Source organism: Delphinus delphis, chromosome 16 (assembly GCF_949987515.2).
Source record: "Delphinus delphis chromosome 16, mDelDel1.2, whole genome shotgun sequence".
Classification (NCBI taxonomy): Eukaryota; Metazoa; Chordata; class Mammalia; order Artiodactyla; family Delphinidae; genus Delphinus; species Delphinus delphis.
In genome coordinates, this window is record NC_082698.1 from 29,563,343 (window position 1) to 29,587,106 (window position 23,764).

Here is a 23,764-nt window from a genome sequence, read left to right on the forward strand (position 1 = left end):
TTTCAACAAAACATTCAAGGGGGCCTTGACAGGGTAAAGAGAAAGGAATATGTGGCACAGAAGGGGGAAATGCCTAAGAGAAGACAATATGGTATAAAGTGAGGATCAGAGCATGATTGTGAGAGGGGAGTGGGGGCGGGTAGGGTAGAGACCACTATCAGACAGGGGTTAGACACAGTAATACAGATGTATTTCAGGAAAGGCCCTAAGATTTGATGCAATGACTTTTTTGCAGTAGACCTGTACTGTCCAACACAGTAGCTGCCAGCCACATGTGGTTACTGAGTACTAGAAACATGGCTAGTCTGAATTGAGATGTGTTTTATGTATAAAATACACATCAAATTTCAAAGACTTAATACAAAAAATAAAAGATCTCACTAATAATTTCTTATATTGATTACATGTTGAAATGATATTTTGGATATATTAAAAATACGTTCTTGACTTTACCTGTTTATTTTTACCTTTTTAAATGTGGCTCATAGAAATTTTAAATTATATACATGGCTCACATTTGTAGTTTGCATATTTCTACTGTAGACAACTGAAACATTTACTGTTAAGAGTCACATGTATTGAGACAATACTTGTCACAACTGTCAATGTGAAACCTTCATATTTTATGACCAACCTTCATATATTTTTCTTTCATATGGCTAATAAATGTTTGATAGAGCAACAATAGAGGGGAAAGGTTTACAATTTGATTCATTCTAATCTATTACAGTCCACAGGAAAGGAAAGTTTGCAAACAACTCAGCAAATAATTTTGAGTTATGAATCACAAATATTTTATGATTTTTACCAAGGGCCTGCTTGCTGTTTATAAAGCATAAGTGAAATCTGAGTAGTCCTTCATATGTAGAACCAGCTTCCACAAAATCAACTAAATTAAATTATCTTCCCAAAGTGAGGGTTTTAAGACTCTTATAAGCCTAGTAACCTGCTCTTGAAAACAAGTCTAAAAAACAGTACCGCTTCAGAGCTAGGGACACATACAGACTGAAAATGAGGGGATGGAAAAAGATATTCCATGCAAATGGAAATCAAAAGAAAGTTGGAGTAGCAATTCTCCTATCAGACAAAATAGACTTTAAAATAAAGACTATTACAGGAGACAAAGAAGGACACTACCTAATGATCAAGGGATCAATTCAAGAAGATATAACAATTGTAAATATTTATGCACCCAACATAGGAGCACCTCAATACATAAGGCAAATGCTAACAGCCATAAAAGGGGAAATCGACAGTAACACAATCATAGTAGGGGACTTTAACACCCCACTTTCACCAATGAACAAATCATCCAAAATGAAAATAAAAAAGGAAACACAAGCTTTAAATAACACATTAAACAAGATGGACATAATTGATATTTATAGGACATTTCATCCAAAAACAACAGAATACACTTTCTTCTCAAGTGCTCATGCAACATTCTTCAGGATAGATCATATCTTGGGCCACAAATCAAGCTTTGGTAAATTTAAGAAAACTGAAATTGTATCAAGTATCTTTGCCAACCACAACACTATGAGACTAGATATCAATTACAGAAAAAAAACTGTAAAAAATACAAACACATGGAGGCTAAACAATATGCTACTAAATAACCAAGAGATCACTGAAGAAATCAAAGAGGAAACCAAAAAATACCTAGAAACAAATGACAATGAAAACACGATGACCCAAAATCTATGGGATGCAGCAAAAGCAGTTCTAAGAGGGAAGTTTACAGCAATACGATCCTACCTCAAGAAACAAGAAAAATCTCAAATAAACAACCTAACCTTACACCTAAAACAATTAGAGAAAGAAGAACAAAAAAACCCCCAAAGTTAGCAGAAGGAAAGAAATCATAAAGATCAGATCAGAAATAAATGAAAAAGAAATGAAGGAAACGACAGCAAAGATGAATAAAATTAAAAGCTGGTTCTTTGAGAAGATAAACAAAACTGATAAACCATTAGCCAGACTCATCAAGAAAAAAAGGGAGAAGACTCAAATTAACAGAATTAGAATGAAAAAGGAGAAGTCACAACTGACACTGCAGAAATACAAAGGGTCATGAGAGGTTACTACAAGCAACTATATGCCAATAAAGTGGACAACCTGGAAGAAATGGACAAATTCTTAGAAAAGCACAACCTTCCGAGACTGAACCAGGAAGAAATAGAAAAATGAACAGACGAATCACAAGCACTGAAATTGAAACTGTGATTAAACATCTTCCAACAAACAAAAGCCCAGGACCAGATGGTTTCACAGGCAAATTCTATCAAACATTTAGAGAAGAGCTAACACCTATCCTTCTCAAACTCTTCCAAAATATAGCAGAGGGAGGAACACTCCCAAACTCAGTCTGTGAGGCCACCACCACCCTGATACCAAAAGCAGACAAAGATGTCACAAAAAAAGGAAACTACAGGCCAATATCACTGATGAACATAGATGCAAAAAATCCTTAACAAAATACTAGCAAACAGAATCCAGCAGCACATTAAAAGGTTCATACACCATGATCAAGTGGGGTTTATCCCAGGAATGCAAGGATTCTTCAATATACGCAAATCAATCAATGTGATAAACCATATTAACAAATTGAAGGAGAAAAACCATATGATCATCTCAATAGCTGCAGAAAAAGCTTTCAACAAAATTCAACACCCATTTATGATAAAACCCCTCCAGAAAGTAGGCATAGAGGGAACGTACCTCAACATAATAAAGGCCACATATGACAAACCCACAGCCAACATTGTTCTCAATGGTGAAAAACTGAAACCATTTCCAGTAAGATTGGGAACAAGGCAAGGTTGCCCACTCTCACCACTATTATTCAACATAGTTTTGGAAGTTTTAGCCACGGCAATCAGAGAAGAAAAAGAAATAAAAGGAATCCAAATCGGAAAAGTAGTAAAACTGTCACTGTTTTCAGATGACAAGATACTATAGATGCTACCAGAAAACTACTAGAGCTAATCAATGAATTTGTAGCAGGATACAAAATTAATGCACAGAAATCTCTTGCATTCCTATACACTAATGAATAGGAATAGATGAAAAATCTGAAACACTCCCATTTACCATTGCAGCAAAAAGAATAAAATACCTAGGAATAAACCTACCTAAGGAGACAAAAGACCTGTATGCAGAAAACTATAAGACACTGATGAAAGAAATTAAAGATGATACTGACAGACGGAGAGATATACCATGTCCTTGGATTGGAAGAATCAACATTGTGAAAATGACTATACTACCCAAAGCAATCTACAGATTCAATGCAATCCCCATCAAACTACCAATGGCGTTTTTCACAGAACTAGAACAAAAAATTTCACAATTTGTATGGAAACACAAAAGATCCCGAATAGCCAAAGCAATATTGAGAACGAAAAACAGAGCTGGAAGAATCAGGCTCCCTGACTTCAGACTATACTACAAAGCTACAGTAATCAAGACAGTATGGTACTGGCACAAAAACAGAAATATAGATCAATGGAATAGGATAGAAAGCCCAGAGATAAACCCACACTCATACAGTCACCTTATCTTTGATAAAGGAGGCAAGAATATACAATGGAGAAAAGACAGCCTCTTCAATAAGTGGTGCTGGGAAAACTGGACAGCTACACATAAAAGAATGAAATTAGTACACTCCCTAAAGCAATACACAAAAATAAACTCAAAATGGATTAAAGACCTAAACGTAAGGCCAGACACTATAAAACTCTCAGAGGAAAACATAGGCAGAACACTCTTTGACATAAATCACAGCAAGATCCTTTTTGACCCACCTCCTAGAGAAATAGAAATAAAACAAAAGTACACAAATGGGACTTAATTAAACCTAAAAGCTTTTGCACAGCAAAGGAAACCACAAACGAGACGAAAAGACTGTAGCACAGTGGTTAAGAATCCGCCTGTCAATGCAGGGGACACAGGTTCGAGCCTTGGTCTGGGAAGATCCCACATGCTGCGGAGCAACTAAGCCCCTGCACCACAACTACTGAAGCCTGCGTGCCTAGAGCCAGTGCTCTCAACAAGAGAAGTCACCACAATGAGAAGCCTGCACACCACAACGAAGAGTAGCCCCAGCTCATCGTAACTAGAGAAAGCCCAGATGCAGCAATGAAGATCCAATGCAGCAATAAATAAAATAAATAAAATAAAATAAACAAATTTATCAAAAAAAAAAGAATGGGAGAAAATATTTGCAAATGAAACAACTGACAAAGGATTAATCTCCAAAATATACAAGCAGCTCATGCAGCTCAATATCAAAAAAACAAACAACCCAATCAAAAAATGGGTGGAAGACCTAAATAGACATTTCTCCAAAGACACACAGGAGGAATTAGAGAAATGTACATCAAAACCACAATGAGGTATCACCTCACACCAGTCAGAATGGCCAGCGTCAAAAAATCTACAAACAATAAATGCTGGAGAGAGTGTGGAGAAAAGGGAACCCTCCTGCACTGTTGGTGGGAATGTAAATTGATACAGCCACTATGGAGAACAGTATGGAGGTTCCTTAAACTAAAAATAGAACTACCATATGACCCAGTAATCCCACTACTGTGCATATATACCCTGAGAAAACCATAATTCAAAAAGATACATGTACCACAACATTCATTGCAGCACTATTTACAATAGCCAGGACATGGAAGCAACCTAAGTGTCCACCGACAGATGAATGGTTAAAGAAGATGTGGCACATATATACAATGGAATATTACTCAGCCATAAAAAGAAACAAAATTGAGTTATTTGTAGTGAGGTGGATGGACCTAGAGTCTGTCATACAGAGTGAAGTAAGTCAGAAAGAGAAAAAGAAATACTGTATGCTAACACATACATATGGAATCTAAAAAAAAAAACCAAAAAACAAATGGTTCTGATGAACCTAGGGGCAGGACAGGAATAAAGATGCAGACCTAGAGAATGGACTTGAGGACAAGGGGAGGGGGGAGGGTAAGCTGGGATGAAGTGAGAGAGTGGCATGGACTTATAAATACTATCAAATGTAAAATAGATAGCTAGTGGGAAGCAGCCGCATAGCACAGGGAGATCAGCTTGGTGCTTTGTGACCACCTAGGGGGTGGGATAGGGAGGGTGGGAGGGAGATGCAAGAGGGAGGGGATATGGGGATATATGTATACGTATAGCTGATTCACTTTGTGATAACAGCAGAAACTAACACACCATTGTAAAGCAATTACACTCCAAAAAACATGTTAAAAAAAAAAAAGTACCTGACTTGCTATGACATAATTGCCTGATTCCTATTTGTAGAAGGGGACAAAAAGGGTGCAGAGAGCAGAAGGTCAACTAGGCATGGATCACTGAGCTTTTTATTTTTTGTTTGATACTAGGTTCTTCAAGATACAAAAGGAAAAACAAAAAGTTCTGAAGTCACAAGTTACTCTCTACAAACAAAAAATAAATATATGCTACATTATTTTGGGATAAAGTTATATTTATATCTGTCAGATGGGCATGTTAGATCAGCTGCTACTGTTATCCCAATTATAAGGATGGAAAATTACATCACAGAGAGACTAAAGGACATCCCTAAGGTTACAAATCAAATTACTGATAAAGTTTGAATCATAACTCAGGTCTCCTGACCGCTAGTCTAGTATTCCTTCCGTAACATGATGAAATGGCCTTACAGTGAACAGAATCAGAAACGGTGACTATATCAATGTTCAGGACAACTAATTCCCTCTGATTAAGGATTTATGGATACAAGCAGTTCTGGGAGGAAAGGAGGGATGGAGGGAGGATCAATGGCAAAGCTGAAAAGAACTCAGGGGTGCTGATTTCTTTCCAGTCCTATATTTGAGACACCATATAGCTTATAGATTAAACTTCCCAAAATACTGCTTTGATCATGACATTCCTTTGATTAAAAATCTTCAATGGCTGTATTTAAAGCTCATAACCTGGACCCAACCTACCTGTGGTTGGCAGAATGACAGCCTCTCAAAGATGTCCATGTCCTAATTCCCTCAACTTATGAACATGATACATGGCAAAGGAGAATTAAGGTAGCAGGTGGAATTAAAGATGCTAATCAGATGACTGTAAAATAGAGAGATAATGCTGGATTATCTAGGTGGGCCCAATATAATCACAAGGGTCCTTAAAAGCAAATTGTTTCAGAAGAGTCAGTGTGTCAGAGTGAGGCAATATGAGAAAGACTTGGCTGGCCACTGCTGGCTTTGAAAACGGAAGGGGGCCATGAGCCAAGGAATGTGGGCAGCGTGTAGGAGAAGCTGAAAAAGGTAAGAAAATGGGTTCTCCCCTAGAGTCTTCAGAAAGGATCACAATCCTGCCAATACCCTAATTTTAGTCCAGTGAGACCCATTTTGGACTTCTACCTACAGAACTGTAAAAGACAAATTTGTGTTGTTTTAAGACAGTAGTTTGTGGTAATTTATTACCTCATTAATAGTGTACTAAAATATATACATTTCTAGCTTTATGTCATGTCATCCTTTAAAATATGCTACATTCCAACCAAAGAGTAATACTATGCCTAAACACATCTTGCTTCTTCCTGCCTATTGCTTTGATCACATTATTTTTGGTCACATGTATAATCTGACTCTTCCTCTAGACTTCTACAGTGTTTACCTCATCTGCACTACTTTTACAGTACTCACTGTATAACACCCTATATTAATAAGACCTGTCTCTTCCTCCAACTTCAACCTGACCACCTAACCAACATTTAATGTACATTGAACATAACATTAGAGAAAGAACTTGAACAAAGAATTTTAATATGTAATAAAGTTATAAGAATGAAGAAGGTATTACCAGTGGATAGAGGGGAAGGAACTTTGTTTCATTCACTGCCCAAGTAAAGAAATTATACAGAGAAAAGTACCATAGGCAGAAGTGTGCAAAGGCATGCAAGGAGTGTGGTATTCATTAAACAGTTCAGTGTGGTTACACTAAATAATGTGAGGGCTTGGGGGAGTGCTATGGGCTTAATTGTGTCCTCTCAAAATTCATGAGTTAAAGCCATAAACCCCAGTACCTTAGAAAATGACTGTATTTAGAGATAATGCCTTTAAACAGGTATTAAGTTAAAATAGGGTAGACCCTAATCTGAGTGGTATCTTTACAAAAAGAGGAAATTTGGACACAGACACAGAGGGAAGACCATGTAAAGACACAGGGAGAAGATGGCCATCTACAAACCAAGGAGAGAGGCCTCAGAAGAATCTAACCCTTGCTGCCACCTTGATCTTGGACTTCTAGCCTCCAGAATTGTGAGAAAACAAATTTATGTGGTACTTTGCCATAGTCAGTCTAGGGTACTATGCTCTGGCAGCCTTAGCAAACTAATACAGGGAGTAAGGCTGGAAAGAAAGGCTGGAGTTTCAGTCTCCTCATCAATATTCTGATTCTATAATTCAACTACAAGGGATGTGTCATATTTATCCCTATATTCCCCCCCTGCACACGTTACCTTGCACAAACTAGGCGTTCAAAAAATACTTGTGGAATGAATAAAATGCACATGCCCCAAGTTAATTACTTTGTCCAAATGCATGCTTATCGAGACTGATTCTACATAGAGCCCCCATCAATAAGAATTTGATTTATGAAATACATATTTTTTAAATGATTCTGGATGGCATTCTGAAATTTTGGGGGAAAATGACACTTTTTTTATTTCCCTTTGCCAATAAACTTTAATTGTTCTGGCTACATAAATCATGCAGAAAATCCAATTTAATAAATTATAAAAGGAAAACAACAACAACAAAAACAAAATTTCAAAAGAGATCATCTAAACTTCTGATAGTGACAAATTCAGGACCTAAGCCTGGGAACGTTCCATATTTTTTACAAGCTCTCACAGCCTGGAATGCCTTGTCTGCTCCTGATCCTTCTCTTTTAACACCAGCTTCAATCTTCATCTCCTCTTGAAGTGTTCCCTATTGACTCTATTTTGATGGTTTCTCCATTCCCTATACTACCATATCATAACCCTTGGCAGTTGGATATATACCGTATTTCATCAGTTCTAAGATGCACATTTTAACATCTCCAACACCAGTATGCATCTTAATCATGCATATTGTCACTGCTTGTCTGAATATGAATGAGCACCAAAAGCACCAGTACCAAAATTTGCAGAAAGGGTGGTCAGCAGGGTGGAAGAAAATCTGAATATAAGAATAGCCCTATATAAGTGCAAAGCTGGCTTAAGAATCCAGCAACAATGATTTTTGCTTCTTTTATGTATACTTTTAAGAAATGCTGTATCATCAAAGTTGTTGATGGAACAGAAGATGGTAACAGGACGGAAAGACATCAGTATCAATGACTGAGTCAAAAAATTATTAGGACTTCCCTGGTGTTCCAGTGGTAAAGAATCCACCTTCCAATGCAGGGGACATGGGTTCGATCCCTGGTTGGGGAACTAGGTTCCCACCTGCCATGGGGCAGCTAAGCCTGCACGCCACAACTTCTGAGCTCACGTGCCTCAACTACAGAGCCCACGTGCCCTGGAGCCTGCACGCCACAAGTAGCGAAGAGAAAACCTGCACATCACAACTAAAGAGAAGCCCATTCTCCACAACGAAAGATCCTGCATGCCTCAAATGGAGATCTCACGTGCTGCAACTAACACCCGACGCAGCCAAAAAAAATAAATAAAATTAAATTTTAAAAAAAAGGAAGAAAAAGGAACAGTTGGGTTCTAATTCCAAAAAAAAAGAAATCATTAGAAAGAGTTGGACTATAAACACAAAGTTTTAGGAAATGAGAACCAATTTATTTCACCTACATTTTCTTTATGTAAGAGATGACATGTGATAAAAAATTTATGTCTAATTAAGAGCTCTTTCCATATGTATAAAATTAAAATTCTAAAGGGTAAGCATTGTGTAAAAGTTTAATTTCTTTCTTAGTGATACATAAAATAATGATATATTTCACAATCAACAGCATTTTCAATTCAATGAGATAGAATACTTCTTTATTTTTTTCCAGACATTTCTGAGAATAAGTTTCATCAGCTCCACAAGACTATAAACTCCTTAAACATTCTTATCCTTCTCTTTTATCCCTCATATCACCAATATCAGAGCTGGGCACAGTACGGTTGTACAATGTCTGTTGATTGGCTGAGAGCTTTAGGTAGAGGCAAAGGCTTACTGTCATGGAAAAAGCCCAGGGTTAGAAACCAGGAGACTGGGATTCTAGTGCCAACTCTGGCACTAACCTTAGCTAGGTCAGTAACAACCTTTCTGGGCCTTACTTGCTTTAGCTATAAAGCAAGAGGTAAACATAAAACATTATGTTACAGGTCCCTTTCAATGCTAACATTCCACTTTTTTAAAAAAGACGTACAGTTTTCTCTCTTAGACAGGTTAAAGTTCCAGGTCTTAGTCCTTATTGTTCAAGGCCTATGTTATAATCCTGCCTCTGATCTTGGAAGGTAGGAATAAGAACACTTCTGTAGGTACTTTTTTTTTTTTTTTGCAGTACGCGGGCCTCTCACTGTTGTGGCCTCTCCTGTCGCGGAGCACAGGCTCCAGATGCGCAGGCTCAGCGGCCATGGCTCACGGGCCCAGCCGCTCTGCGGCATGTGGGATCTTCCCAGACCGGGGCACGAACCCGCGTCCTCTGCATTGGCAGGCGGACTCTCAACCACTGCGCCACCAGGGAAGCCCCAGGTACTTTTAATTAAACGTAATAAACCATTTTAAACTATAGTTGTGGCTATAACAAATTTAAATATTAGGGATATCAGGGGGTTACAGGGACATGGACAACAGAGACTTGACCAGGAGTTAATGGTATAACATTACTGCGGTTGCTTCAAATATCACCATGTCTATTTACATAATTACTTACAGAATTAACCCATATAGCTAATTCTCAATTATGTAGGTTAGGTTATTCAAACCTTTTGTTTCTATTTTCTCTTCCACTATTACCCTGTAGCTACTTAACTGCTTACTAACTCAGTTTCTACTCTTCAGTAGAAACTGAAGAAAATAAATTTTTCATGTTTGTCCATGGTAATGTGAATAAATCAAAAGCTAGAATTAAAATGTTTCACCCATTTAACTTCCTATCTTTGGCAAATAGGGAAATAACACTATTTTTTTAAAAGTATTTCAAGCCTTTTCAAATTTTTCATGACCTAAGTTCTAACACATCCAAAAAGAGTTCCCTTAAAAGATAATAAAACTACAGTGTATAATATACAGCATAAGTTATGGCTTTCATCCCTTTTCTATACTGCTTTGGGCATAAATCCTTTACAACAGCAGAAGGATACATTCAGACTTTTAAACTCCAACTTTTTTTAAAATTAATTTTCATTAGAGTATAGTTGCTTTACATAACATTTTATACATTAAATATAAGAGTAGATAATGTCTTCAGTGGTGTTTCCTATCTGCAAATAAAATTATCTAATATATCTAGGCTATGCCTCCACTGACCTTATCAAGAAACCAAGGCCAGAAATGCAAACTTTGACTTCATAAAATTTATTAACACAGAATGAGTAGAATGCCATTCAAGGTGCCATCTAAAGATTTCTCTAGGGACTTCCCTGGTGGTCCAGTGGTAAAGAATCCACCTTATAATGCAGGTTCGATGCGGGTTCAATCCCTGGTCAGGGAACTAAGATCCCACATGCCGCCGGGCAACTAAGCCCGCGTGCCACAACTACTAAGCCCGCGTGCCACAACTAGAGCCCACATGCCGCAAAGTTCAGAGCCCACTCGCTCTGGAATCTGCGTGCCACAAACTACAGAGCACATGCACCCTGGAGCCTGCGTGCCACAACTAGAGAAGAGAAAACCCACATGCCACAACTAGAGAGAAGCTCACAGCCCGCAACGAAGAGCCCACGCACCACAAGGAAAGAGCCCGCATGCCTCAATGAATATCCCACGTGCTGCTTTATTTTTGGCTGACGCAGCCAAAAATAAATAAATAATAAATAAATCTTAAAAAAAATATTTCTCTAGAATAGGTATCAGCAACATCTCAATATCACTGATTATCATCAATGAGAGAAAGCCATGGCCATAGCTTTGGATTAAGGCACAGTAAAAGAGAAGAAAGGGCAAAAGTGAATAAGAATGCAGAAAAGGAGAACCAAAGGAAGAAAAAAGAAAGCTACAATAATGAAGCATGTCAGATGATCACTTACTGACCCCAGTGCCAGAGGACAAATTTGAGAGCTCCAGTTTCCTCTAATGAATAGTAACATATGGTACACGAATATATGGGCAGGGACCAAGTGAATATCCTGAACCAACTTGGACTTGGCTCCTATTTAGACAGTACAGAAAGGTTAATATGGCAAACTGATGCTGGCATTCTTGGGAAGATGCTATCCAGACTGAACAGTGAAAACACTGTGGCAGATTAAATTTTAGTCAAGAGGAAGACTGAGAAAGCCGAGGAGACATATCTGGATTTCCTCGTCTTCCCAGCATGATTGGGAAGACCAGATGGAAAGATACCACTGATGAAGTATGAACATGAGTAGGCACACACAGAAGGAAGATGGTTTGGGAATGAATGGTGTTCCTTTTCTCTTTTCCATGGTCATACCTTGTTAGCAACCTTCTATAACAAAAGGAAACTCCTACCTAAATATTTACCGCTATCTAAAAACACACATCAGGACCAGAAATGGCCAGTGAAGGGACCAGATGTCAGTGTCTATCAACATCAATGTTATGCTGCTGGTATCTTACTAACCCTCCTACCAATAGGTTTGCTGATCAGTACAGGAGGCAGCAGAGGAAGTTTTATCTAGACAACAATAATTCCTGTGTGCTGGTACCAAGATCTCAAAGGGTTAAAAGAAGTCATGCCAACATCCTTTTCTTTATCAATTATCAACTTCAATTTCTGGGCATCCCATACCACGGTTTTAGGAGATGTGTAATCTTTGGAGACTCATCAAGAGTTGCAGTTCTGGGAGCTCAACAATGACCTAAACCCTTCAGGCAGTTTCAGAAGTTCAAATGTCACAGGAAACTGCTTCACATGCCAATGGCTACCACACCCTGCTCTAGAGCATACTTCCCTGCCTATTAGAAGTACTAGGCATACCTGTATGGCTAGCCATTGTCAACAAAGAAACAGGCCAGCTGGGAAAAGAGCCAAAAATCTTTGGTTGGAAAGTTTTCAAGGTAGACAGACACTCTGGTTTAGCCTTTAATAACGTACATTTGGAACAGTATAAATAATAAATTAGGAGTAATAGTCACCAAAGCTATTAATGTTCTTGGATTTGTGACATCTTTTAATAACATTATTATTATTACATCTTCTAAAACCCAGAGCACAGGAGGCAATAGCTTGGAGTTGGATCCATTACTTGCATTCTCAATCCAACTTCTTTCTTGCTCTCTTCTATCCTCATGCCTCCACACAGACTCCAATCTCTACCAAACACCTCAGAAGATATACAAACGCAATACCCAGGCACTGGCTGTCTTCAGCTTAAAACACTACCTGCTCCGTTTTCCTGCCATTCCCAGCTTTAGGTCAGGCTAGTGTCCTCTGGCTATATTACTATGCTTCTCAAAAGACTCAGTTGCCTAAATTCTTTTGCACCTAAACAGTGTTAAGAGCTGAACAACAGAGTTGCACACCTAAACCTCCCTCCCGCCAATACAGAAGCCATATCCCTAACCTACCACACAGAATCCAAGTTCCGGCAGCAATGATGTTTTGAAAGCTCCTGGAGGCTAACCTAAAAAGGCAGAAAGCAACTCTGCCCTACTGCCTACATCCATTCAGTAAATATTTACTAGGTCTACCATGTACAAAAGGCTCTGTGTCCCATGCCCTTCTTTTGTAGGAAGCTGTTTCTTCTCTCCCACGTACACCTGTGCTCTCCTACCCCCTTAAGCAGTCCCTTTGCCAACTCCTAAGAACACTGCTTCCTTCCCCAGACTAAGGCCTTCTCCCAATGTCTGGATCCTTATTAACTTCTCTATATTCACCTAACTTACCATATTATTAGTACATCTTAGCCTGATTTGGGTCTAAAACCTCTGCTGAACAGTGTTTTGCTTTCTGATTATGAGCTGACAGCCACTTCTGGTTACCACACTCACATCTTGATATAATTTAAGTTTGTATGTTGTCTTTGAGCTGTGATTCTCACTTTATGTGCATCAGAATCACTTGACAGTCTCATAAACATAAAGACAGCCTGGCTGAAGAGTCTGCATTTCTAACAAGTTCCCAGGTGCTGCTTATGCTGCTGGTCCAGGGACCATACTTTGGGGAACTATCACCTTTGAGAATCCGATAAAAGTTATGAAAAACTGCACTTACCTACAAAAGTCTGCATGCAATTTCAAAGGATTCATGAATGTTAATTTGTAGGTGCCTTCTGCTCTATATTCTTTTAAGAAATGTTTAAGACCTGCTGTTTCCTGACTCGCCCATAAGAAGTACTAACTGTGGTACAAATGTGCATGCAAACACCTCCTAAGAATAAGGAGGAAGCGCATGGTACTGGAAAGTCAATTCTGTCCAATGCGCTGCCCTCTTCAGTCTCACGTGTCTCTTTTATACATGCTTGTGAACATTTTTCTGTACTTCTGGTTCAACTCTCAGAATCAAAAGGCTCTATGGAGTCACTCAAACAAAACTATTTTATAGGAGAGGAAGTGGTCTGGTAGAAAGAACATATATACTGGATTAAGACAGAAGTAGATTGAAATACTGATTCCGCTTGTCTTAAAGATACAACCATTAACCTTCAATTTCCCCATTTACAAAACTGGAGATTTTATAGGGAAAATCATTTTTTCCCCTTCTGGGCAAAGGTGTAAGGAATAAAAGGGGGAATGATTCTACTATTCAAAACCAATGATTCTTATTTATGGTAAGGAATTTAAATGCTGGAAGAGGGAATGTCTAAACTAAGAAAATGAAAAAAATTGAACTAAATAATTTCTAAGATGCCTTCAAATCCAACATTTTGTATTTATGAACTCTAACTAGCCAGCATATTCAACAATCAATTACTCTTCAACTCAGCACAAACTCCTTAAAAAAACAATCATACCTTCCTTTATTACACCCTTCCCTTCCCTCTATAGTGTCTAACATCATTCCAACATCTGCTGGAAAAATAAAATAAATATGAATAATAAATTATTCTTCTCCCCTCAAATAGGCCAGTGTGAAATACATCTTGTCAACACAGAAAAGCCCTTTGGAAGAAGTTTCCCTCTGTATCTTCTCAACAGTTAGCCAGAATCCATTAAATTCATCTTTAACCTATTCAGTAAGATCTCTCAGGATTTGGCTATAATAGATATAGTTCAACACTGTATGCTTTGTTTCTTAAAGATCTATCAGATATTCTTTTCTCAATCTACAATCCTATTACTGGGTTGGCCAAAAAGTTCGTTCAGGTTTTTCCGTAAGATATTATGGAAAGACCCGAACGAACTTTTTGGCCAACCTAACAGTTTCTTGCAAAACTGTTACATTGGATGTAATGTGTGTGAATGTATAAATATGTCTATCAAAATTACCCCTAAAATCCTAGGTCCTATGAATTGATGAACCACCTAAGAGCCAACCAGTTTCCACTAAAACATACCTCTTGTAGAAGACGTGGGTCCAGGCAGTCACCATCATCATTAAACATAGACTCCCAGCTCTCCTCAGTAGCAGCACTTGCTTCTGTGTGAGACATATCAGTTGCTTTCGATTCCATGGATGTTTCCACAGACACTGATTCTATATCAGGAAAGGTTACACCAAATTCTGTAGTCTCTGAGCCATCTTCTTCTTTTGTTTTGAACTCTTCAGCAGTTTTAAGTTCATGCAATGCCTCTGTTATATCACCAGTACAATCTTGATCACTGCCCAAAGCACTGTCTGAAAATACTTTTGTCCCACTTAACATACTGAGTTCAGAGTCCAAAAAAGTGTTACAATTACTACCAGCAATCTTCTTTACAGGTAAGGAGGAAGCACAATCTGACAAGCTCTCTATCAACTTTCCTGTTGACTCTGTGAAACTAGATGAAACACTCTCAGCATAAATATCTGAGCAAGCAGTCAGGTTGCTGAAATGTTCAGTGTCATTCCCCCTTTTAGCTACATGAAGAGGGGATGTATCTGCACTTATTTCGAAATAGTCTGAGAAACTACTTGTGTTGCTACAGGCCTCATGAGCTACTCTAACAGCAACTACAGTTATTTGATCAGATATGATATCTGTAATGTCCATCATACATGTCTTATTGGTAATGTCACCTACACTCTTAGATCCATTATTTGTATATGTTTCATGAGCAAGGACAGCTGTATCAGAAGATTCACACTTTACACATAACTCATCAGCAGTGCTGTCATTCTCCTCACACTCTCTAATCATTGTTGGATCAAAAATGCCATTTATGCTCTCTAATTTGCTGACTGTAGTCATCTGATGAGAGATGTGACCCATAGTCTCAGGAATGGAATCTATACCTTTCTGACCCAAGATGAAATCTGTACTGTTGGCTGTATCACCAACATTCTCAGCATCCAAGTCTATGCAAGTCTGATCAATGATACCAACTGGACTTCCAGGAACAGAATCAGTGGTGATGCCTCCGTTGCTGCGCTTCAGCATTCCACCCGATGTCTGCATGCCTTGTTGTACAATTCCAGAATCAGAGCTTGGTTTTACTGGTGCAATCATACTCTCAGGTTTCACCACAGAGCTAAAATCTCCAGGAAATTGGGATAGTATCTCTGCAACCCTGGCATCAGTTTCCATTCTGCTTTCCAAATTTCTATCTTCAAATGTTTCCCCATTTAGTTCATGCCTATTGAAATCACAGAATTCCACATTTTGGAATGGTTTGTTTGGAACCTGAGCCTTACTGATTTCTGAACAAGACTGAGATTGAAGCAACCCATCCTGTTCTGTCACATCTCTGGTTTCAACCTCCAAACACTCTACCTTCTTTGGTTTAAAATGTCTTTGTAAAGGTATGATAGGTATAATCCCAGGATTTGGGACTCTTTGCTGATGTCCTTGGGATAATACTTTTTCGGATTCTGTGGTTGCCCTCTTAGTACAAACACTATCTTTATTTCTTTCTTGAAGCCACACATCTTTCTTAAATTTTGTTGAAGATTTCTTTCCTTCCCTATGATTGTGTTCCTTTTTATCTGGATTAATACTTAGTCTTTGAGCCTCACGCTTGTCTCTAATGATCCCCTTTTGAGAGAAAGAATCGTCCTTTTGTTCTTCTTTTACCACGGAGTTAGGTGGACCACAGCTTTTTCCCTCATCACCTGATTTGTGCACTACTATGTCCCTTCGAGCTTTGGGTACATAAAGTGCCATGTCAGGCCTCCTGACTCGAACTCTGCATCTCTCTGCTTCTCGCTGCATGGCACCCCCTCAATCTGCAAGAAAAAAGAGAGAAAGATTCAATTACCAAAAACTAATTACAATGTATTGAGCCAAGAGATTTTAAAAGACTAGGTAGAGGGCCTACTAATCCATCCTATAGAAACCCTTAAGTTAAAAAAAAGTAAAACCTGCCATAAAATAATTAATGCAATCAGGTAAGCAACTAAGGAGAGTAAATTCCAAAATAACTCATGAGCCCATGAATTTTATCCATATAGCCTCTTTCCTCTACCTTCCAAGTCCTCTCTACTTTTTAACAAGTAGCCTTGTCTTCAGCTGAATTAAAACAGATGAGAAAAGTGATTACAGGCTATCAGGTACTCATAAAACACAACCATCTTAGGAGCTCAAAATTTACACTGAAGAATACATTCAAGGAGAACCCCTAAAAGCACATTTGTTCAACACAAATATATATACATAAGTATGATTTTAAGAGTAACATATGAATGAGAGTAACTTGAATGTGGGCTAGAAAATGAGACAACTAATCATGGACTGCTTTCTAGAAGATGCTGCTTGTGCACTATGATTTTTAGGAAAGAAACAGGTAGTGGGAAAGAGAAAGTCATCATTCTATTAACACTATTTAATCAAGTGACCTACTATAAATTTTTCTTCCTTCTAGTAGCAATAAAATGGGTCTGGGTAGGATAAAGGAGGGTGGAGGCCAAGGAATGTGATGGGACAACTCACTGGTAACTCCCTGACAATCTCTACCATGGTTGGTCGATGGAATTTAACAAGGAGAAAAAATTTAACAAAGGTTAAATAAAACTTTATTTACTATCTACAAAATATGAGGAAATGCACTAGACAATCTCATACTGAGTTATTCTTTTCATCTTCAAAATAATACTGTGAAGTACATACTAGTTTGCCCAGAGCAAAGAGAATAAGAAGGTCCTACACATAGCAAAGAAACACCCATATACACTCAGAAGCACCCACTGTTAATATTTCACCACATACCTTTCAAAGGAAAAAGACAGTAAGAGGGAAAGGCTAACAAATCCTGTCCACTCTATTACAGATCCCTAAAATTTCACCTGATCAGAATACTTCCTCAGTGAAGAAGCTCCACTTTCATGGCCAGGCAATTTTCTTTTCAGCCCAGGGATATACCATGGCCCTGATCATCAAGTGTCTCCAGTGATCCACCTGTTCCTTTTCTCTTTTGATGTCTTAATTATTATCTAGCTCATCATTCTGCATGGCTTTTCTATCTTTCCATTTGTGGAAGAATATGACTTCAACATTTAGCCATGCCAAATCTTTTTAAAACGTCTATTTTTCAAAATAGGAGTACTAAAGTATATTTCATTGGAGGGGATGCCATAGACACAATGTATCTTGATCTCAGGTAGCAAAACACCTGACAAAATATATCATGATGAACTGTAAGATGGTAAAATATGGGCTACTAAGAACTGGTAGGTGGACTCACAATAAAAAGTAATGATAATGGGTAGAAGCAAATTTAGAGAGGGTTATGTAACGGAGAACTATGTTCCCATTGCCCTTTAAAATTCAACATTTTAAACAATAATTTGGATGCAAACAATGAACACAGTGTTTATCGAATGTGAACCGACACAAAATCGACAGGATTAATAAATAACAAAAATGATTAAATTACAATTTAATATCATTTCTATAATCTGGAATGCTGTGCTGAAAGCAATATGAAGACTAGGAATGAATAAATACAAAGACCTGCTTTGGGTTAACAGAAAAAAAAAAAAGAATCAAGCAACACAGAATAAAATGTATAATTTGTACAGAAAAAAAAAAAAAAGATCTGAAGGCTTTTACTTCATCTACAAAGTCAATAAAAGCCAAAAGATAGTGATGTGGATGTTTAGAAAGGCAACAGTCTTAGATTACAAAGTCTAGAAAATATACAACACAAGGTATGGTTAAAGGAACTAAAGGTATACTCCTTACCCAAAAAGGTCTAAATGGAAACATCCCAGCTACCTTTATACGTGAAGATTGGTTGCTCTACGGGATTGGTTGGTTCCATATTTCTTCAGAAGTCAGTTACCAGAACCAACTGGTAGAAATTAAAAGAAAACAAAGTTTACCTCAATATAAAAAAGAACTCTACTTTTAGAGTTCTCCAACGCCATTATCAGGTATTCTGTCTCTAGAATAATTTAAATACAATCTAGACAATGGACTAATACTAGAGAAAGAATTTCTATCTGTAAGGCAGATTGGTCTGGATTAATTTTAAGTGTTCTTCAAACTCTATGGTTCTATTTGTCATACACAACAGACATATATCAAAGGCTTCAAATTTAAAATTATTTTGTGCTACAGCAAATGGCTTTTAAAACTCTACCTTCTTTTTTTCTTAGTTAATGTCTACATGTCATCATGGTTATTTCAAAAGCTGAATAACAGTATAATAAATTTAGAGTATTATCTATTTCTTACCAAAGCACTGAATTCAATTATGCCCATCCAGCACTGTGCTGGTAAATGTTTAGCAACTGGCTTTCCAAGTGTAGTTTGGAGTATTATTTTCACTTACATCAATGATGTCACCAGTGTGAGTGATGTGACTTCTTTATGGAAGTGGATAATCATTTTTGAATGAAAGAATATATTCTCAATTTTTTGAGCTATGCACAATATAATAAATAGCTAAAGACATAGCACTTTTGTAAGTCAGCATTATTACCATTTCTCCATCACTTTAAGTCTAGACAATCAATAAGCAATAAATCAAACCGTGATTTATGGCATTTGCTGATCTCTGTGATGTAAATATTCCTACCGTGGCTAATTTCAAGCTACCAATGCGGTGTTATCAATGAACCTGGAGTTAGGAAAAGGACACACAGTAGCCTACCATGACACAGTATTTCAACCATAAAGGTACACTATACATAAATAACTTCAAGAGCACAGATCATAGTAAAATGAAATAATTAGGAAGTGATGAATTTTAAATATTTATTAACTTTTTATAAATGTCACTTATTTAATAATGAGCTATAATTTAATTTTTAATAATGGATAGGTTTAATAATCAGTTTGAAAAATTCCTAAACAGTTAGCTCTTACACCAGTAGGAGATGCTCCAATACACCACCACTGGCCGTTTTGTTAAAATCAGTATCCAAAAAGATCTACACACTGCACTGGTCTTTCATAGGTGCCTGTCGCACTGGCTTTGTTTTTGTTTTCCCATCTTGCCATTCATTTGTTAAAGAAACTGGGTTATATGTCCTTTAGAATCTCCCACATTCTCGAGTTTGCTCATTGTACTCTTTAGCATTAATAAGTTTTTATATATAATCTCTGTGCTTCCTAAAAAGTAGTGGTTGATCTAGAGTCTTGATAAAATTGGGGTTTAATTATTTTATAGCAAGAATATGTCATATATGGTGCTATGAACTTCCTACTGCATCACATCAGATAGCAATAATGTCTGATTATTTCCTTTTTGTAATAATACACATTGATCAGTGGGTTCAGGTCCATCAGCCTGAACCGTCCACTATAAAGTTCCCTCTCAGTCTTTTACCCAGTTGTTTTAATAGCTTTAGAGGAATACTGCCAAGATACACTATTTCATCAGGGTTTGCAAAATGATGACATTCTAATTCTGACATTCATTGTGCATTTATTAGCTGGAATTCTTTTACAGTAAACTTTCCCTCATCAACTATTTTGTGATTCTGAGGTACAGTTTATATAGATAAGACAGAATATTTGATTATTTATTTACCAGTTTCTAAATGAATTGGTTCCATGACCAACATTTTGTTGTTGTTGTTGATTTTAACAAAACCAAAAAACCTCACAGATTTTCACTTATTTTGTTTCAATCCAGTGCAATAATTATTCCTCTTGAAGCTCAAACTATCTTTGGCCAATGGCAGCCCCTTCAAGGTCGTTTCTACACAAGCCCAAGTTATCCTTGATAGTTCCTTGCTTTGTAGTATGACAGCTTGTCATACTAGACCAGAGCTGGAATCAGCCACTTTTTTCAAGAAGCCCTAGTTCACTTTAGTGAAAAATAGTATTTTAACATGGGCACTACAGGAATTCACTGCTACTTGGTTAGTCACTGTGTCTAAGCCTTTTCAGATCTCATAGTCATCTCACATTGATTTTTGCAATGACATGATAATGAAAATACATATTTACATGCTTTCTTCATCTCATAAGTTATTTAGAAGTGTCTGCCAAATGTATATATGTATTTTTTAATTACTTTTAAATTGATTTCCAACTTAATTACACTGTGGTATAAATGAGATCAAGTCTTCAAAATGTGTTGATTTTGTTTCATGGTCTAGTAAATGGTCAATTTTGGTAACTGTCTCATCTGTGCCTAAAAATAATGTATAACAGCTAAATTTTGGGGTTCTGTGTATGTGTATTCATAAAATCAAGTTTATTAAAGTATTGTTCAAATCATACTATTTACTGTCTGTGCTTAATCACTGCAAAGTATGGATAAAATACCCACTGTGTTTGTGGATTTATTGATTTCTCTACGTTTGTATATTTATTTTTATATAATTTGTCAAAGTAATGTTATCAGATACTTACATTTAGGATTGTTCTGTCTTCCTGGTAAATTGTTACTTTTGCCATTATGAAGTGATCCCTTCTACTGGTGACCCTAAAGGGGATCCCTTCTATTGGCGGGGTTGGGGGGGAACGACCCAAAAGTCTATTTTGTCTGAAAGTAATATAGCTATAGCAACTATATTACTTAGTTAGGTATCTCTTCTTATCCTTTTACTTTCAGACTTTCTGTGTCATCATGTTTCAGGTATCTCTTGCAAACAGTATACAATCAAGTTATGAATTATTTAATGTCTGTCAAATTGTCAATCAAATTTGACATTCTGTCAATGTCAAACTGTCAAATTTAGTCAATTAACATTATTGTGATAATAGATACATCTGGAAGTATTTCTACCTTTTTATTTTGTGCTTCCTTTCCATTTATCCTATTTTTTGTAGTTTTCTTCTTTTCCTGCTTTCTTTCAGGTTGATGGAGTTCTTCTACTGCTCAGAAAGCTCTATACTATATTCCTAGTCTGTTCTTTATCATTTTATCAATAACATGAGTACTTGTCTAAATATCTCAAGTTGATCATTATTTGTATCTGTCTCCTAGACAACTGTACAATGGTTTTATTTTACAATCCCTTCATATATACTCTTAGTTTTTGTCTGAAAATATCTTTACATTGCTCCCATTCTTTAATGGATTTTGACTTCTACTGTTACTGTTAAGAAATCTGTTGTCAGTTTGTCACTGATTTTTAAGTGGTCTCTCTTTCCTCTCTGATGATTCTCAAGATATTCTATTATGTGTATGGTGTTCTCAAGTGTGTACTATGTGTTTTAGTTTGTGTTTTGTATTATTTTTCTACTGGGATAACACTATGCTTTTGAATTTTACCAGTTCTATTTATTCAGGGCAGTATCTTCAGATCCATCTTCTAAACCACTAGTTTTCTCTTCACATTTGTCTATTTTGCATTCTATCTTATCCAATCAGTTTTTTTTAAAAATTTTAATGACTAAAGTTTTATTATAGAAGTCCTATTTATCCTCCACCCTGCCTCTGTTCTCCCTGGCCTTATGTTTTTGATAGTTTTGTTGTTCTTCTATTTGTTTTCTTCTTTTATCTTTAATCATTTTTAACATTTCTATTTTATTATTTAATGTTCATTATTATAACTGTGGCATTTACTTTTAAATTAATTTTTAATTGGTTTTAATTATTTAATATTAAATATTTATTATTCAATAGTTCTACTTTGTGAAGTTCCTGAGGATTTAACTCTGCTGTCTCTTGCGTCTCTGACTTTTACTTAAAGCACTGTCTTCTTTTGTTGGTGGTGGCGGTGCTGTAACTTTGGGTAGTGAGTTCAGCATCAATGCGCCTTTATCAGTGGGAATTCCATACAGCCAGACTATAAGTATTCCTCTATACAGTGATTCTTCATTAATGTGAATTTTTAAGTTTGAAGTTTTCTGAATGATACAGTAAATATAAATATGAAACACAAACCCAGATGAGAGTAAAACAGTAGCTATACAATCTCAGGAAACATTCCCCCCTCACTCAGAATCCAGGTGAGAACAGACAAGCGTCCTTATTTTCTTTCTGTAACTCTGAATAATTTTTTTTCCCTAGTCTACTCTTTGAATGAGGGTATAACACTTTGAGATTTAAGGCTTTAAGTGGTGAACTCAGTTCCAACTCATCTCTCTCAGGCCAATGCCTCCACTCTTATTTCCCACATGGCTATTAAAATCCAAGCCTCTTAGTTACCAAGAACGTCAACATTAGTAAAATAAAAAATAAATAAAAACTGTAAAGAAAATCTAAATAGGGGAACTGCCTTAAAATTACAGCCCATCCACATAATGGGTTGATATCCAAAACATAATACTAACTGAAACAAGAAACTTACAATCCAATTCGTTTTTTTTGTTTGTTTGTTTTTGCACAAAAGTGTACCATCAAGTATACGCTATGGTTCCCAGCCCAACGTTTGACTAGCCCTTATATCAGACAAATTACTTAATTTTATTGTGGCAGAAGTTACCACTTTAAGCCTTAGTTTACTCAAAGTATAAAATGAGGATAACAACAGACCTATATCATAGACACATTGAACAGATTAATTAAATGATGCACATATAGAAACTTGCTAGTCATGTTAAAAGTCTCAATAAAAGTTAGCTATTATTTAAATAGGCAGTTGAGTTCCTTAAGTTACAAGTTTACACAAGGAATCAAAAGTCCTTATAATACAATAATATTCAAAATGTGCCTTGATCACATATAAAATCCATTTCTACTTGACACTAACATCTACTGCAACTATATATCCTGGCCTTGCCCATCAATCTCTCACTAATAGTCTAATGTTGTAAGCATTCAATAATACAAAGTAAACACAATGCAATTCAATTGTAAAGTGAAAATACAAATGTTGAAAAGAATGCAGGATTTCATGAAGTCTATAAAAACACTGAAGGAAGTACTCATCTCAGAGCAAAACCCTTGGGGAATGAAGTTCTGGCAGAATCAAACCAGTGAACAACTGAAGAAGGGAAAATCTAACAAGGATGATGACAGGACAGGAATCAAGAAAGGAAATGTCAAGGGCTAAAGAAAAATCTCTTGAGAAACTGTTAAAGCTCTCAACAGTTTTGGTAAAACTGAAGCTCTTGTCTAATCTGTATGATAAATACTAAGAAAATCAAAGTAAAGGATGCTATCAGACTATCACACAATTTTAGTGAAAAAAA

General features: G+C 36.8%; 1 protein-coding gene across 4 annotated transcripts in view; it reads right to left on the reverse strand.

The window, feature by feature from the left end:
• R3HCC1L (R3H domain and coiled-coil containing 1 like) overlaps positions 1-23,764 on the reverse strand; it is a 91,106-nt gene that overhangs the window by 20,677 nt on the left and 46,665 nt on the right. For 3 of the 4 annotated variants that reach the window (XM_060034318.1, XM_060034317.1, XM_069541522.1), the window contains exon 3: positions 14,648-16,455. In XM_060034318.1, coding sequence (XP_059890301.1) covers positions 14,648-16,441 — 1,794 coding nt within the window. In that variant the 5' untranslated portion in view covers positions 16,442-16,455. Of the gene's footprint in view, positions 1-14,647; positions 16,456-18,409; positions 18,519-23,764 lie in introns of all 4 variants that reach the window. The other variant, XM_069541521.1, reaches the window with a different exon arrangement.